At 55.2% G+C, this 15,935-nt stretch overlaps 1 protein-coding gene across 1 annotated transcript in view; it reads right to left on the bottom strand.

Moving 5' to 3' along the window:
* LOC139240594 (caspase-14-like) overlaps positions 1–14,187 on the bottom strand; it is a 40,224-nt gene extending 26,037 nt beyond the window's left edge. Inside the window, exons 1-2 of the mRNA XM_070869138.1 lie at positions 13,770–14,187; positions 8,775–8,821 (exon numbers count right to left, since the gene is read on the bottom strand). Of these exons, the coding sequence (XP_070725239.1) occupies positions 8,775–8,821; positions 13,770–13,788 (66 nt within the window). The 5' untranslated portion in view covers positions 13,789–14,187. The remainder of the gene's footprint in view (positions 1–8,774; positions 8,822–13,769) is intronic.
* Between the last annotated feature and the right edge of the window lie 1,748 nt (positions 14,188–15,935).

Below are 15,935 nucleotides of genomic sequence, written 5' to 3'. Positions count from 1 at the left end.
GACGTAGGACACCCCCCCCCCGAGGGATCGGATTAGAAAGTACGTCTTGGAACTGAGCCAGCAACTTCAGGAATTGAGGAAGGAAGTGAGGCAGGGACGGACAGAAGGAATTGGAGGACCGGGGGGGAGGTCCCACAGGTAGGCGTGTAGATGATGGTAAAATGTGTGCCAGGACGAACGGGGTTTGCTCCCCGTTGGTCTGGCCCATTTGAAGTCCTAATTCGCGGAGATGCGTGCACCTGCAGAGATGTGGGTGGGGTTGGCCGATGGAAACATCGGTCTCCGCTCAAAGAATATGAATCCAACGGCCCCAGCACAAGCGAACAAAACAAATAACCCTGCCGTCATACGCATTGTCGGGAAACTGAGCGCGAACACATCGGCAGAAAACGCCGGAATAAAAGACGATCCGAGATGAATGCGTTGCGCGATATTATGTGCAGTTGGCCTTTTTGTGTGATTGTAACATGTCGCCTCGGGAGGACTCAGGCCAGAGTAGCCCCACGGACCAAGAGAGAGTTGTCTGCGAACACCTTTCTGTACAGGTCATACACCCATGCCAAGAAAGCCAACGTTGCCAGCTGTTGGGTCTGTGCCCGTGTCCCCACACACACTCGGAGGAAGGGATTCCCCCCCCCCCTACAACCAATCCCATTTACTGATAGTGAGACGGCCAGCTGGGTGTTTGGAGTTCGAACAGGATCCACACGAATTGGCCCTTATGCCATAGAGGCAGCACCATAATAAAAGTTAAAAGTTATGGGTATAATCCAGAACAGCATAGTGGGTGGAGACGATTAACCTACAACAATTCCGATCCACCACCGTTCCTGAGAACAAGGTGTAAGAAGGGACAGGGAGGGGGGCTATGTCTCACAAGGCAGGGACGACTAGAAGATCCTATTGTGGGGTACAGTAACTGCACATATAGCCTTACCTTACCTGCCAAAGCGGGTAGGGTGACACTCCCGTTATTCAACGGAAACGGCGACTTTTCGGTCCAATGGAACACCCCCCAGCGATAAATAAGTATACGCCCCACAACGGGACTCATAGAAAAACATAGAAACATAGAAAATAGGTGCAGGAGTAGGCCATTCGGCCCTTCGAGCCTGCACCGCCATTCAATGAGTTCATGGCTGAACATGCAACTTGAGTACCCCATTCCTGCTTTCTCGCCATACCCCTTGATCCCCCGAGTAGTAAGAACTACATCTAACTCCTTTTTGAATATATTTAGTGAATTGGCCCCAACAACTTTCTGTGGTAGAGAATTCCACAGGTTCACAATTCTCTGGGTGAAGAAGTTTCTCCTCATCTCGGTCCTAAATGGCTTACCCCTTATCCTTAGACTGTGTCCCCTGGTTCTGGACTTCCCCAACATCGGGAACATTCTTCCTGCATCTAACCTGTCTAAACCCGTCAGAATTTTATAACGTTTCTATGAGGTCCCCTCTCATTCTTCTGAACTCCAGTGAATACAAGCCCACTTGATCCAGTCTTTCTTGATAGGTCAGTCCCGCCATCCCGGGAATCAGTCTGGTGAACCTTCGCTGCACTCCCTCAATAGCAAGAATGTCCTTCCTCAGGTTAGGAGACCAAAATTGTACACAATACTCCAGGTGTGGCCTCACCAAGGCCCTGTACAACTGTAGCAACACCTCCCTGCCCCTGTACTCAAATCCCCTCGCTATGAAGGCCAACATGCCATTTGCTTTCTTAACCGCCTGCTGTACCTGCATGCCAACCTTCAATGACTGATGTACCATGACACCCAGGTCTCGTTGCACCTTCCCTTTTCCTAATCTGTCACCATTCAGATAATAGTCTGTCTCTCTGTTTTTACCACCAAAGTGGATAACCTCACATTTATCCACATTATACTTCATCTGCCACGCATTTGCCCACTCACCTAATCTATCCAAGTCACTCTGCAGCCTCATAGCATCCTCCTCGCAGCTCACACTGCCACCCAACTTAGTGTCATCCGCAAATTTGGAGATACTAGATTTAATCCCCTCGTCTAAATCATTAATGTACAGTGTAAACAGCTTGTGTGCAGTCACAGGGCCTACCCCTGGTTGCCCCGAGAACGGACGGGGTTCTTGTGATCTGGCTTATATCGCACCCTGCATGTATCACCTGGCTTCTCTGAAGGACCTCCACCGGAGAGCCAGGTGAGCCATCACGCAGGCTGAAAGATTCTGGCCCATGGCGTTTCCCTGGTATGGAGCGGGTGAGTGGGCGAGGGAATCCATTGACGTGGCTTCGGTCCTGGGACGGGTGGCCAACAGTACAGCTGAAGCCCCAGTTAAGGTTAATGCAGAGATGGTAGCCCTCCGTACAGCAGCTCTGCAAAATCCGATTGGCCCTTGACGATGTGTTGGCAGAAAAAGGGGGAACCCGTGCCCTCATCAGGGCCGAATGTTGTACATACATCCCGGATAGCTCGGGAGAAATTACCGATCCGGCAGAGCATATCCAAGAAGAGGTTAAAAAGCTTAAGCAGTTGCCAGCCTCCGCGTTGTGGGACTGGTTCTCAGGGTGGTTAGGAACAATGGGAACGTCACTAATCCAAGGTCTGGTTACCTTTGTGGTGGTGGTAATAATGCTGTATTGCCTATGTATGTTACTTAGGTGTTGTATAAGCAAAGCACTGTCATCTTTACTATCGAGGAGACCTGTAACCCAACCGCCCTCAAACTACGAGAACCTAGTGGTGTCTCAGAAGGTGGCGTATACGCGCCCAGAACACCTATATACATAAGAATTAGGAACAGGAGGAGGCCATCTAGCCCCTCGAGCCTACTCCGCCACTCAACAAGATCATGGCTGATCTGGCCGTGGACTCAGCTCCACTTACCCGCCCGCTCCCCGTAACCCTTAATTCCCTTACTGGTTAAAAATCTATCTATCTGTGACTTGAATACATTCAATGAGCTAGCCTCAACTGCTTCCTTGGGCAGAGAATTCCACAGATTCACAACCCTCTGGGAGGAGAAATTCCTTCTCAACTCGGTTTTAAATTGGCTCCCCCCGTATTTTGAGGCTGTGCCCCCCTAGTTCTAGTCTCCCCGACCAGTGGAAACAACCTCTCCGCCTCGATCTTGTCTATCCCTTTCATGATTTTAAATGTTCCTATAAGATCACCCCTCGTCCTTCTGAACTCCAACAAGTAAAGACCCAGTCTACTCAATCTATCATCATAAGGTAACCCCCTCATCTCCGGAATCAGCCGAGTGAATCGTCTCTGTACCCCCTCCAAAGCTAGTATATCCTTCCTTAAGTAAGGTGACCAAAACTGAGGTTTTACAAGCAGCAGAATGAGGTGCGACAGGAGATGGGAACCTGGACCCCGGAGTGAAGACCCCAGGGCTCAGGAACCGACACATCACATCACCAACTTCTGCATGAAGACCGGGGTATATGTTGGCCTAGAATTATGTATCTGAAAAATTTTGGTCAAATGAGGGATTGAAGGGTTAATCGCATTGGTGCGAAATTGCTGCGCTTGAGAAAATGTACTGAATGACAGGATGAGATAAGCAATTGCGAAAAGGTCACAAGACGCTGAGCAACATGGAAACCGACCACACACCAGACGCTGGCCGAAGATAAGGAAGTAAGCCGAACGACAGACTATAACAGGGACCTTTGTATGTCAGATGATCGGGTCATGTACTAATGTGACCTCTGCGGTTTACGACGTTAAATATGCTGTATGTGTAACACCAAGTTGAATTTTGTGCCTGGTCGAGGGAGCTCCACACAACTCCCCTGGTACCTTGTATTAATAAACTGTGTGTGTTCTCTACTCTCTAATTTTGGTCTCGAAGTAGATTTATTTCTAGCTCGGGGTTTTACCCCAACAAGCACGATTGGATTTTTAGAGCGATTCGTGGAGGGAGAAGATTGGGCAGACTTTGTGAACCGGTTGAACCAGTACTTCGTGGTCAACAAAAATGGAGGAGGTACAGATCGGCGCCGGGCCGTGTTCCTCGCTGTGCGCGGTTCAAAGACCCACGGTCTGATAAAGAATCTACTCATGCCTAGTGATCCAACAGAGAAAACGCACGAGGCGCTGTGTACATTGGTACGGGAGCACCTCAAGCCATCGTCATCTCGAGATACGGGTTTTATCCACACGTTCGATCGGAGGGCCAGAGCCCGGGGGAGTTCGTTGCCGACCTGAGACGTCTAGCGGGGCCGTGTAAGTTCGGGACGGTGTTGGCGGGACATGCTGCGGGACTTCTTTGTTACCGGGAGGTGACCCTGCGCAAACTTCTGGCGGTGGAGGGGTTGGATTTAAAAAGGGCCATCCCGATCGCTCAATCATGTGTGACGACGCACAGGAGTCCAAAGCAAATAGCGGTGAAGAACCGAACCTCGGCAAGGCGATTGATTCGGCGTTCGGCACAGCGGCGGGGCCTATCCGGCTGCGTTCGCGAAACCTGTGGCTGCCCAAAGTCCGCCAGCGGGAATGTATCCGACTTCTCCGTGTTGGCGTTGTGGGGGAAATCACCGGCACCGGCAGTGCCGATTTAAGCAATGTAGTCGCAAAGGCTGCCCGAGAGCGGGGCATCTCCGGCGCAAGTGTCCGCAGATGAGCAAGCGTGCTGCGACACACCACGTGGAGGATGAGAGTCAGACTGGCGCGGATCCGGATACGCAATCCGAGATGCCAGAGGAGGAAGTGTATGGGCTGTACTCTTTCACAACCAAGAGCAAACCAATTTTGATTAATGTGAAGTTTAACGGGATACCGGTATCGATGGAACTGGACACGGGGGCGAGTCGATCGATCATGAACGAGAGGGCATTTAATAAGCTGTGGGACACTAAGACTGTGAGGCCCAAGCTGAGCCCTGTTAACGCCAAACTGCGCACGTACACCAAAGAACTGAGAAAGGTGATTGGCAGTGCACAAAGTAACGTGTGGTATAACGGTGCGGTTCACGAGTTACCGCAGTGGATTGTTCCAGGCAATGGTCCAACGCTGCTCGGCAGGAGCTGGTTGGAGAAAATCAGATGCGACTGGAATGACATAAAGGCGTTGTCGTCGGAGGAAGATACATGTGCCCAAGTATTGAGCAAGCTCCCCTCACCGTTCGAACCAGACATCGGCAACTTCACGGGAGCCAAGGTGCAGATCCACGTGGACTCTGATGCAAGACCCGTCCATCATAAAGCTCGGGCAGTGCCGTACGTGATGAGGGAGAAGGTCGAAATGGAACTGGACAGACTCCAGCGTGAAGGGATCGTATCACCGGTTGAATTTAATGAATGGGCCAGTCCCATTGCTCCTGTGCTGAAAAGTGATGGCACAGTCAGAATCTGTGGAGACTACAAGGCTACGATCAACAGGGTTTCGAAACAAGATCAGTACCCGTTACCAAAGGCTGATGACTTGTTTGCAATGCTAGCCGGAGCGAAGTCGTTCACAAAACTGGACTTGACGTCGGCCTATATGACACAGGAGCTGGTCGAGAAGTCAGAGACTTACGTGCATTAACACGCACAAAGGTCTGTTTATTTACCACAGGTGCCCTTGCGGGATTCGCTCGGCTGCAGCAATATTCCAGAGGGCTATGGAAAGTCTACTGAAGTCCGTTGCCAGAACCGTCGTGTTCCAAGGTGACACCCTGATCGCCGGTCGTGACTCCAAGGAACATCTGAACAACCTGGAAAGAGGTTCTACTGCGTTTGGACAGAGTGGGACTCAGACTTAAACGCTCGAAGCGCGTCTTCATGGCACCGGAGTTCGAATTCCTCGGGGGGGGGGGAAATTGCCGCTGATGGCATCAGACCGACTGACGTGAAAACCAAGGCCATCAAGAATGCACCCAAGCCACAGAACGTGACGGAGCTGTGTTCGTTCCTGGGTCTACTCAACTATTTTGGTAACTTCCTACCTGAATTGAGCACCTTACTCGAACCACTGCACACGCTATTGAGAAAAGGCAACAACTGGGTGTGGGGCGCATCGCAAGACAGGGCTTTCGAGAAAGCCACCAATCTGCTTTGCTCAAACAAGCTGCTGGTACATTACGACCCATGTAAACGTTTAGTCTTGGCCTGTGACGCATCGTCATGTGGAATTGGTTGCGTACCCCAACAAGCCAATGAGTCGGGGAAACTTCAACCTGTCGCGTATGCATCCAAGAGTTTGTCTAAAGCAGAAAGAGCCGACAGCATGGCAGAAAAAGAAGCTTTAGCGTGTGGTGTGCGGTGTTAAAAAGATGCATCAATACCTGTTCGGTCTGAGGTTCGAATTGGAGACCGATCGCAAGCCGCTCATTTCGTTGTTTTCCAAAGGCATCAATACCAACGCTTCAACCCGCATCCAGAGGTGGGCGCTGACATTATCTGCCTATGATTGTGTCATTCGCCACAGACCTGGCACCGAGAATTGTGCCGATGCTTTGAGCCGTCTGCCGTTGCCCACACCGGAGGTGGAAAGGCCACAACCGGCGGACCTATTGTCAGTTATGGATGCTTTTGAGAGTGAAGGTACCCCCGTCATGGCTCAACAAGTTAAGATCTGGACCAGCCAGGACACGATATTATCGGCGGTAACGGGTTGCATCCTCAAAGGGGATTGGTCCGCCATACCCGAGCAAATGTGCGAGGAGGCCAAACCGTACATCCGTCGCAAGGACAAACTGTCTATTCGAGCAGATTGCAAGTTGTGGGGCAATCGAGTTGTAATGCCCGAGAAAGGGAGAGAGAAGTTTGTGCGTGAGTTACACAGCACACATCCTGGTATAGTGATGGTGAAGGCCATCGCCAGATCCCACGTACGGTGGCCAGGAATGGATTCTGAGCTGGAAGCACGCGTGCATCAGTGCAACGCCTGCATGCAGCTCAGCAAAGCACCAGCGGAATCGCCGCTGAGTCTGTGGTCGTGGCCGTCCAAACCTTGGCCCAGGGTCCACGTAGATTTTGCAGGGCCCTTCCTGGGCAAGATGTTTTTCGTGGTGTTGGTCACTTATTCGAAGTGGATAGAACGCATAATCATGTCATCCAGCACGTCCACGGCAACCATAGAGAATCTCAATGTCGTGTTCGCGACACATGGTCTGCCTGACATAGTGGTGAGCGACAATGGGTCACGCTTCAGGAGTTGCAGGGGTTTGTAAAACTTAACGGCATAAAACGTGCAAGGTCAGCACCGTTCAAGCCTGCGTCCAACGGGCAAGCAGAACATGCAGTACAAGTTATCAAGCCAAGCATGAGGAGAGTAGCCCAAGGTTCACTGCAGACCCGCTTGTCCTGCGTACTGCTGAGTTACAGGACAAGACCCCACACACTCACAGGGGTCTCGCCTGTTGAACTCATGATGAAAAGAGGTCTGAAGACCAAGCTATCTCTGGTACACCCGGATTTGAGTAATCACGTTGAATACAGAAGACAGAGTCAACAAGGGTACCACAATCGCACAACTGTGTCACGCGAGATTTCTGTGAATGATCCTGTATACGGGTTGAATTATGGTCAGGGTCCCAAATGGATCGCTGGTACGCTCATGGCCAAGGAGGACAGCAGAGTATTCGTTAGTAAGCTCGAGAAAAGGGCAAACTTGCGGGAAACACGTGGATCAGACAAAGCTGAGGCACACAGACGAGCCAGAGCAGTCGGACAAAGAAACCGTCGACGGCCAGCCAACCTACCAGTAGCCTTCAGCGGACTCGACGGGTCAACCAGGAATTCCCATCACCGACCCGTTCAATAAAAATGGACTTGCAATTCCTGACATGGCCCCAACAAGTCCGCCATCCAGCCACCAGCCACAACGGACCCCGCACACTCACCCAAGGCCGCAATCGAACTGAGACGGTCAACCCAGGAATGTCAAACACCGGACCGTCTCAACCCGTGAAAGACTGTGCTAAGATCTCAGAGGAGGGTATTGTCATGTATGCACATGCCGTTTGTAGCCACCAGATGGCGTCATTGTTGGAGCCACTGAGCAGCTGCTCTGGTATAAAAGGCCAGCAATTTTGTGAGTCAGGCACTTCGGGCCAAAGTTGCACCTTGCTTAGTTAAACCGTACTCAGCTTGGACGTTTATTGCATACGTAACAATTAGCATGCAGGGACAGCAAGTGATCAGGAAGGCCAATGAAATGTTGGCCTTTATTGCAAGGGGGCGGAGTATAAGAGCAGGGAAGTCTTGCTCCAGTTATACAGCGTATTGGTGAGGCCACACCTGGAGTACTGCGTGCAGTTCTGGTCTCTGTATTTAAGGAAGGATATACTTGCATTGGAGGCAGTTCAGAGAAGGTTCACTCGGTTGATTCCGGGAGATGAGGGGGTTGACTTATGAGGAAAGGCTGAGGGGGTTGGGCCTCTACTCATTGGAGTTCAGAAGAATGAGAGGTGATCTTATCGAAACATATCAGATTCTGAGGGGGGCTGGACAGGGTAGATGCAGAGAGGATGTTTCCCCCTCGTGGGGGGAATCTAGAACTAGGGGGCACATAGTCTCAGAATAAGGGGTCGCCCATTTAAGACGGAAATGAGGAGGAATTTCTTCTGGTGAATCTGTGGAATTCTCTGCCCCAGAGAGCTGTGGAGGCTGGGTCATTGAATATATTTAAGGTGGAGAGCGACAGATTTTTGAGCGATAAGGGAGTGAAGGGGCGGGCGGGGAAGTGGAGCTGAGTCCATGATGGGATCAGCCATGATCGTATTAAATGGCGGAGCAGGCTCGAGGTGCCGAATGGCCGACTCCTGCTCCTGTTTCTTATGTTCTTATCAAAAAGCACTCAGTACCTCAAGGTCGATGGGCGCTTGGGACAGAGTGGTGACATCGACGGCATCTGTAGAGAGAAATCAGATCTTTAGTTGGCGAAGGGGATTTGATAGAATGATACACGCCCTCTAAGACTCCCTCTCTCCTCCTTAAAACCTCCCTCTTTGACCCTGTCTGAGGCTGAACCAGACCGATCACAACCTCGACGTCATATTTGACGCGGAAATGAGCTTCCACCCACATACGCGCAACGTAACTAAACTCGCCTATTCCCACCTCCGTAACATCGCCCGTCTTTGCCCCCTGCCGCAGCTCTTCCGCTGCTGAAACCCTCATCCGTGCCTCTGTTACCCCCAGACTTGACTGTTCCAACGCGCTGCGCTCCTGGCTGGCCTCCCACATTTTACCCGACGCAAACTAGAGGTGATCCAAAACTCGACTGCCCCCGTGTCCTAACTCGCACCCAGTCCCGCTCACCCATCAACCCCCTGTGCTCACTGACCCCGTATCCCAACTCGCACCGAGTTCCGCTCACCCATCACCCCCTGTGCTCACTGACCCCGTGTCCTAACTCACACCCAGTCCCACTCACCCATCACCCCCTGTGCTCACTGACCCCGTGTCCTAACTCGCACCCAGTCCCACTCACCCATCACCCTCTGTGCTCGCTGACCCCGTGTCCTAACTCGCACCCAGTCCCGCTCACCCATCACCCCCTGTGCTCGCTGCCCCGTGTCCTAACTCCCACCGAGTCCCGCTCACCCATCACCCCCTGTGCTCACTGCCCCGTGTCCTAACTCGCACCCAGTCCCGCTCACCCATCACCCCCTGTGCTCACTGCCCCCGTGTCCTAACTCACACCGAGTCCCGCTCACCCATCACCCCCTGTGCTCGCTGACCCCGTGTCCTAACTCGCACCGAGTCCCGCTCACCCATCACCCTCTGTGCTCGCTGACCCCGTGTCCTAACTCGCACCGAGTCCCGCTCACCCATCACCCCCTGTGCTCGCTGACCCCGTGTCCTAACTCGCACCGAGTCCCGCTCACCCATCACCCCCTGTGCTCGCTGACCCCGTGTCCTAACTCGCACCGAGTCCCGCTCACCCATCACCCCCTGTGCTCACTGACCCCGTGTCCTAACTCACACCCAGTCCCTCTCACCCATCACCCCCTGTGCTCGCTGACCCCGTGTCCTAACTCGCACCGAGTCCCGCTCACCCATCACCCTCTGTGCTCGCTGACCCCGTGTCCTAACTCGCACCGAGTCCCACTCACCCATCACCCCCTGTGCTCACTGACCCCGTGTCCTAACTCGCACCGAGTCCCACTCACCCATCACCCTCTGTGCTCGCTGACCCCGTGTCCTAACTCGCACCGAGTCCCACTCACCCATCACCCCCTGTGCTCACTGACCCCGTGTCCTAACTCGCACCCAGTCCCGCTCACCCATCACCCTCTGTGCTCACTGACCCCGTGTCCTAACTCGCACCCAGTCCCGCTCACCCATCACCCCCTGTGCTCACTGACCCCGTGTCCTAACTCGCACCGAGTCCCGCTCACCCATCACCTCCTGTGCTCACTGCCCCGTGTCCTAACTCGCACCCAGTCCCGCTCACCCATCACCCTCTGTGCTCGCTGCCCCGTGTCCTAACTCGCACCCAGTCCCGCTCACCCATCACCCTCTGTGCTCGCTGCCCCGTGTCCTAACTCGCACCCAGTCCCGCTCACCCATCACCCTCTGTGCTCGCTGCCCCGTGTCCTAACTCGCACCCAGTCCCGCTCACCCATCACCCTCTGTGCTCGCTGCCCCGTGTCCTAACTCGCACCCAGTCCCGCTCACCCATCACCCCCTGTGCTCGCTGACCCCGTGTCCTAACTCGCACCCAGTCCCGCTCACCCATCACCCCCTGTGCTCACTGCCCCGTGTCCTAACTCGCACCGAGTCCCGCTCACCCATCACCCCCTGTGCTCACTGCCCCCGTGTCCTAACTCGCACCGAGTCCCGCTCACCCATCACCCCCTGTGCTCACTGCCCCCGTGTCCTAACTCACACCGAGTCCCGCTCACCCATCACCCCCTGTGCTCGCTGCCCCGTGTCCTAACTCACACCCAGTCCCGCTCACCCATCACCCCCTGTGCTCGCTGCCCCGTGTCCTAACTCACACCCAGTCCCACTCACCCATCACCCCCTGTGCTCACTGACCCCGTGTCCTAACTCACACCCAGTCCCGCTCACCCATCACCCCCTGTGCTCACTGCCCCGTGTCCTAACTCACACCCAGTCCCACTCACCCATCACCCCCTGTGCTCACTGACCCCGTGTCCTAACTCACACCGAGTCCCGCTCACCCATCACCCTCTGTGCTCACTGCCCCGTGTCCTAACTCACACCGAGTCCCGCTCACCCATCACCCTCTGTGCTCACTGACCCCGTGTCCTAACTCGCACCCAGTCCCACTCACCCATCACCCACTGTGCTCGCTGCCCCGTGTCCTAACTCACACCGAGTCCCGTTCACCCATCACCCTCTGTGCTCGCTGCCCCGTGTCCTAACTCGCACCGAGTCCCGCTCACCCATCACCCCCTGTGCTCACTGCCCCGTGTCCTAACTCACACCGAGTCCCGTTCACCCATCACCCTCTGTGCTCGCTGCCCCGTGTCCTAACTCGCACCGAGTCCCACTCACCCATCACCCCCTGTGCTCGCTGACCCCGTGTCCTAACTCGCACCGAGTCCCACTCACCCATCACCCCCTGTGCTCGCTGCCCCGTGTCCTAACTCGCACCGAGTCCCACTCACCCATCACCCCCTGTGCTCGCTGCCCCGTGTCCTAACTCACACCCAGTCCCACTCACCCATCACCCTCTGTGCTCGCTGCCCCGTGTCCTAACTCACACCCAGTCCCACTCACCCCTCACCCTCTGTGCTCGCTGCACCGTGTCCTAACTCACACCGAGTCCCGCTCACCCATCACCCCCTGTGCTCACTGCCCCGTGTCCTAACTCGCACCCAGTCCCACTCACCCATCACCCTCTGTGCTCACTGCCCCGTGTCCTAACTCGCACCCAGTCCCGCTCACCCATCACCCCCTGTGCTCGCTGCCCCCGTGTCCTAACTCGCACCCAGTCCCGCTCACCCATCACCCCCTGTGCTCGCTGCCCCCGTGTCCTAACTCGTACCCAGTCCCGCTCACCCATCACCCCCTGTGCTCGCTGACCCGTGTCCTAACTCGTACCCAGTCCCGCTCACCCATCACCCCCTGTGCTCGCTGACCCGTGTCCTAACTCGTACCCAGTCCCGCTCACCCATCACCCCCTGTGCTCGCTGACCCGTGTCCTAACTCGTACCCAGTCCCGCTCACCCATCACCCCCTGTGCTCGCTGACCCGTGTCCTAACTCACACCCAGTCCCACTCACCCATCACCCCCTGTGCTCGCTGCCCCGTGTCCTAACTCGTACCCAGTCCCGCTCACCCATCACCCCCTGTGCTCGCTGCCCCGTGTCCTAACTCGTACCCAGTCCCACTCACCCATCACCCCCTGTGCTCACTGACCCCGTGTCCTAACTCGCACCGAGTCCCGCTCACCCATCACCCCCTGTGCTCACTGACCCCGTGTCCTAACTCGCACCGAGTCCCGCTCACCCATCACCCCCTGTGCTCACTGCCCCGTGTCCTAACTCGCACCCAGTCCCGCTCACCCATCACCCCCTGTGCTCACTGCCCCGTGTCCTAACTCGCACCCAGTCCCACTCACCCATCACCCTCTGTGCTCACTGACCCCGTGTCCTAACTCGCACCGAGTCCCGCTCACCCATCACCCTCTGTGCTCACTGACCCCGTGTCCTAACTCGCACCGAGTCCCACTCACCCATCACCCCCTGTGCTCACTGACCCCGTGTCCTAACTCGCACCCAGTCCCGCTCACCCATCACCCTCTGTGCTCGCTGACCCCGTGTCCTAACTCGCACCGAGTCCCGCTCACCCATCACCCTCTGTGCTCGCTGACCCCGTGTCCTAACTCGCACCGAGTCCCGCTCACCTATCACCCCCTGTGCTCGCTGACCCCGTGTCCTAACTCGCACCGAGTCCCACTCACCCATCACCCCCTGTGCTCACTGCCCCGTGTCCTAACTCGCACCGAGTCCCGCTCACCCATCACCCCCTGTGCTCGCTGACCCCCGTGTCCTAACTCACACCCAGTCCCACTCACCCATCACCCCCTGTGCTCACTGCCCCCGTGTCCTAACTCGCACCGAGTCCCGCTCACCCATCACCCCCTGTGCTCGCTGACCTACATTGGCTCCTGGTTAAGCAACGCCTCCGATTTCAAAATTTTCGAATCCCTCCATGACCTCACCCTAAATGGCCAACCCCTTATCCTGAGACTGTGTGACCCCTGGTTCTAGACTCCCCAGCCCCGGGGGGGGAAACACCCTCCCTGCATCTAACCCTGTCAATCCCCCTCAGAATCTTATACACTTCAATGAGATCACCTCTCATTCTTCTAAACTCCAGGGAGTACAGGCCCATAATTGTCTTATAAATTGCCCGCGCTCTGTATAAGAACATAAGAAATAGGAGCAGAAGTCGGCCATTCGGCCCCTCGAGCCTGCTCCGCCATTCAATACGACCATGGCTGATCCGATCCTGGACTCAGCTCCACTTCCCTGCCCGCCCCCGTTAAATTTATTCAATGTCCCGGCTTCCACAGCTCTCTGAGGCAGCGAATTCCACAGATTTACAACCCTCTGAGAGAAGAAATTCCTCCTCATCTCAGTTTTAAATGGGCGGCCTCTTATTCTAAGACCATGCCCCCTAGTTCCAGTCTCCCCCATCAGTGGAAACATCCTCTCTGCATCCACCTTGTCAAGCCCCCCTCACAATCTTATATGTTTCGATAAGATCACTTCTCATTCTTCTGAACTCCAATGAGTAGAGGCCCAACCTCCTCAACCTTTCCTCATAAGTCAACCCCCTCATCCCCGGAATGAACTGTCTATCCGTGCTTCCCGTACCTGGAGTAGCTGAGGCCATTGGTGAACAGCCCGATTCTTGTGATCAGTTCTGTCTGCTCATCGGCAACAAAGCTCGAAATCGTCAGGCTGCCCCACCCTATAAAAGTTTAGTTTCAGTTCAGGTTGATTGTCCCTTCCCTGTTTCTTTGCCCTTAATGTTGAAAGTAATTGGACTTTTCTGGGAACGGGTAATTACACCAGTGTGGCAACTACCTCCCAGAACTCGGTCCAAAGTTCCCTCGAGTCATCCGACCCCTGATACAATAACATAGATTTATATCGCACCTTCAACGGCGTCGAAACGTCCCCAAGCACTTCGCAGGAGTGTTGTGCAATATACATTTGACATTGAGCCACAGAAGGTAATATTTGGGCGGGACTGGGTCACAGAGGGAGGTTTTGAGGAGCGTCTTGAAGGGGGAGTGAGAGGCGGAGAGGTTTCGGGAGGGAATTCCAGAGCTTGGGGCCCAGGCAACAGAAGGCACGGCCGCCGATGGTGGAGCGATTGTAATCAGGGGATGCTCAGGGGGGGGACAGAATTGGAGGAGCGCAGAGATCTCGGAGGGTTGGAGGAGGTTACAGAGATAGGGAGGGGTGTAGGGGCTGGAGGGGGTTACAGAGATATGGAGGGGTGTAGGGGTTGGAGGAGGTTACAGATCTAGGGAGGGGTGTAGAGGCTGGAGGAGGTTACAGAGATAGGGAGGGGAGTAGGGGCTGGAGGGGATTACAGAGATAGGGAGGGGTGTAGGGGCTGGGGGGGGGGGTTACAGAGATAGGGAGGGGTGTAGGGGCTGGAGGGGGTTACAGAGATATGGAGGGGTGTAGGGGTTGGAGGAGGTTACAGATCTAGGGAGGGGTGTAGAGGCTGGAGGAGGTTACAGATCTAGGGAGGGGTGTAGGGGCTGGAGGAGGTTACAGAGATAGGGAGGGGAGTAGGGGCTGGAGGGGATTACAGAGATAGGGAGGGGTGTAGGGGCTGGGGGGGGGGGTTACAGAGATAGGGAGGGGTGTAGGGGCTGGAGGAGGTTGCAGAGATAGGGAGGGGTATAGGGGCTGGAGGAGGTTAGAGATAGGGAGGGGTGTAGGGGCTGGAGGGGGTTACAGAGATAGGGAGGGGTGTAGGGGCTGGAGGAGGTTACAGAGATAGGGAGGGGTGTAGGGGCTGGAGGAGGTTACAGAGATAGGGAGGGGTGTAGGGGCTGGAGGTTAGAGATAGGGAAGGGTGTAGGTGCTGGAGGAGGTTACAGAGATAGGGAGGGGGTGAGGAGGGATTTGAAGGCGGATGGAGAATTTTGAAATCGAGGAGCCAATGTAGATCAGTGAGCACAGGGGGTGATGGGTGAGTGGGACTCGGTGCGAGTTAGGACACGGGGGCAGTCGAGTTTGGGATGAGCTGAAGTTTAGAGAGGGTGGGATGTGAGAGGTCAGCCTATGGAGGGACAGTGTGAGAATCTCACTCTGAGGCTGACATTAGCAACCCACCGACCCAACACCAACGTGGGAGCACCCTCACCCTCATCATCATCGGCAGTCCCTCGGAATCGAGGAAGACTTGCTTCCACTCTAACAATGAGTCCTTAGGTGGCTGAACAGTCCAATACGGGAGCCACAGTCCCTGTCACAGGTGGGACAGACAGTGGTTGAGGGAAGGGGAGGGTGGGACTGGTTTGCCGCACGCTCCTTCCGCTGCCTGCGCTTGGTTTCTGCACGCTCTCGGCGACGAGACTCGAGGTGCTCAGCGCCCTCCCGGATGCACTTCCTCCACTTAGGGCGGGACTGGTCTTTGGGCCCAGGGACTCCCAGGTGTCGGTGGGGATGTTGCACTTTATCAGGGAGGCTTTGAGGGTGGTCCCTTGTAACGTTTCCTCTGCCCACCTTTGGCTCGTTTGCCCGTGGAGGAGTTCCGAGTAGAGCGCTCGCTTTGGGGAGTCTCGTGTCTGGGGGCATGCGGACAATGTGGCCCTGCCCAGCGGAGCTGGTCGAGTGTGGTCAGTGCTTCGATGCTGGGGATGTTGGGCCTGGTCGAGGACGCTAACGTTGGTGCGTCTGTCCTCCCGGGGGATTTGCAGGATCTTGCGGAGACAGCGCTGGTGATATTTCTCCAGCGACTTGAGGTGTCTACTGTACATGGTCCATGTCTCTGAGCCATACAGGAGACCTGCGTCT

Source organism: Pristiophorus japonicus, chromosome 32 (assembly GCF_044704955.1).
Source record: "Pristiophorus japonicus isolate sPriJap1 chromosome 32, sPriJap1.hap1, whole genome shotgun sequence".
Taxonomy (NCBI): domain Eukaryota; kingdom Metazoa; phylum Chordata; class Chondrichthyes; family Pristiophoridae; genus Pristiophorus; species Pristiophorus japonicus.
The sequence above is the reverse complement of the archived record's forward strand: the minus strand, read 5'-3'. Positions and strand labels throughout refer to the sequence as shown.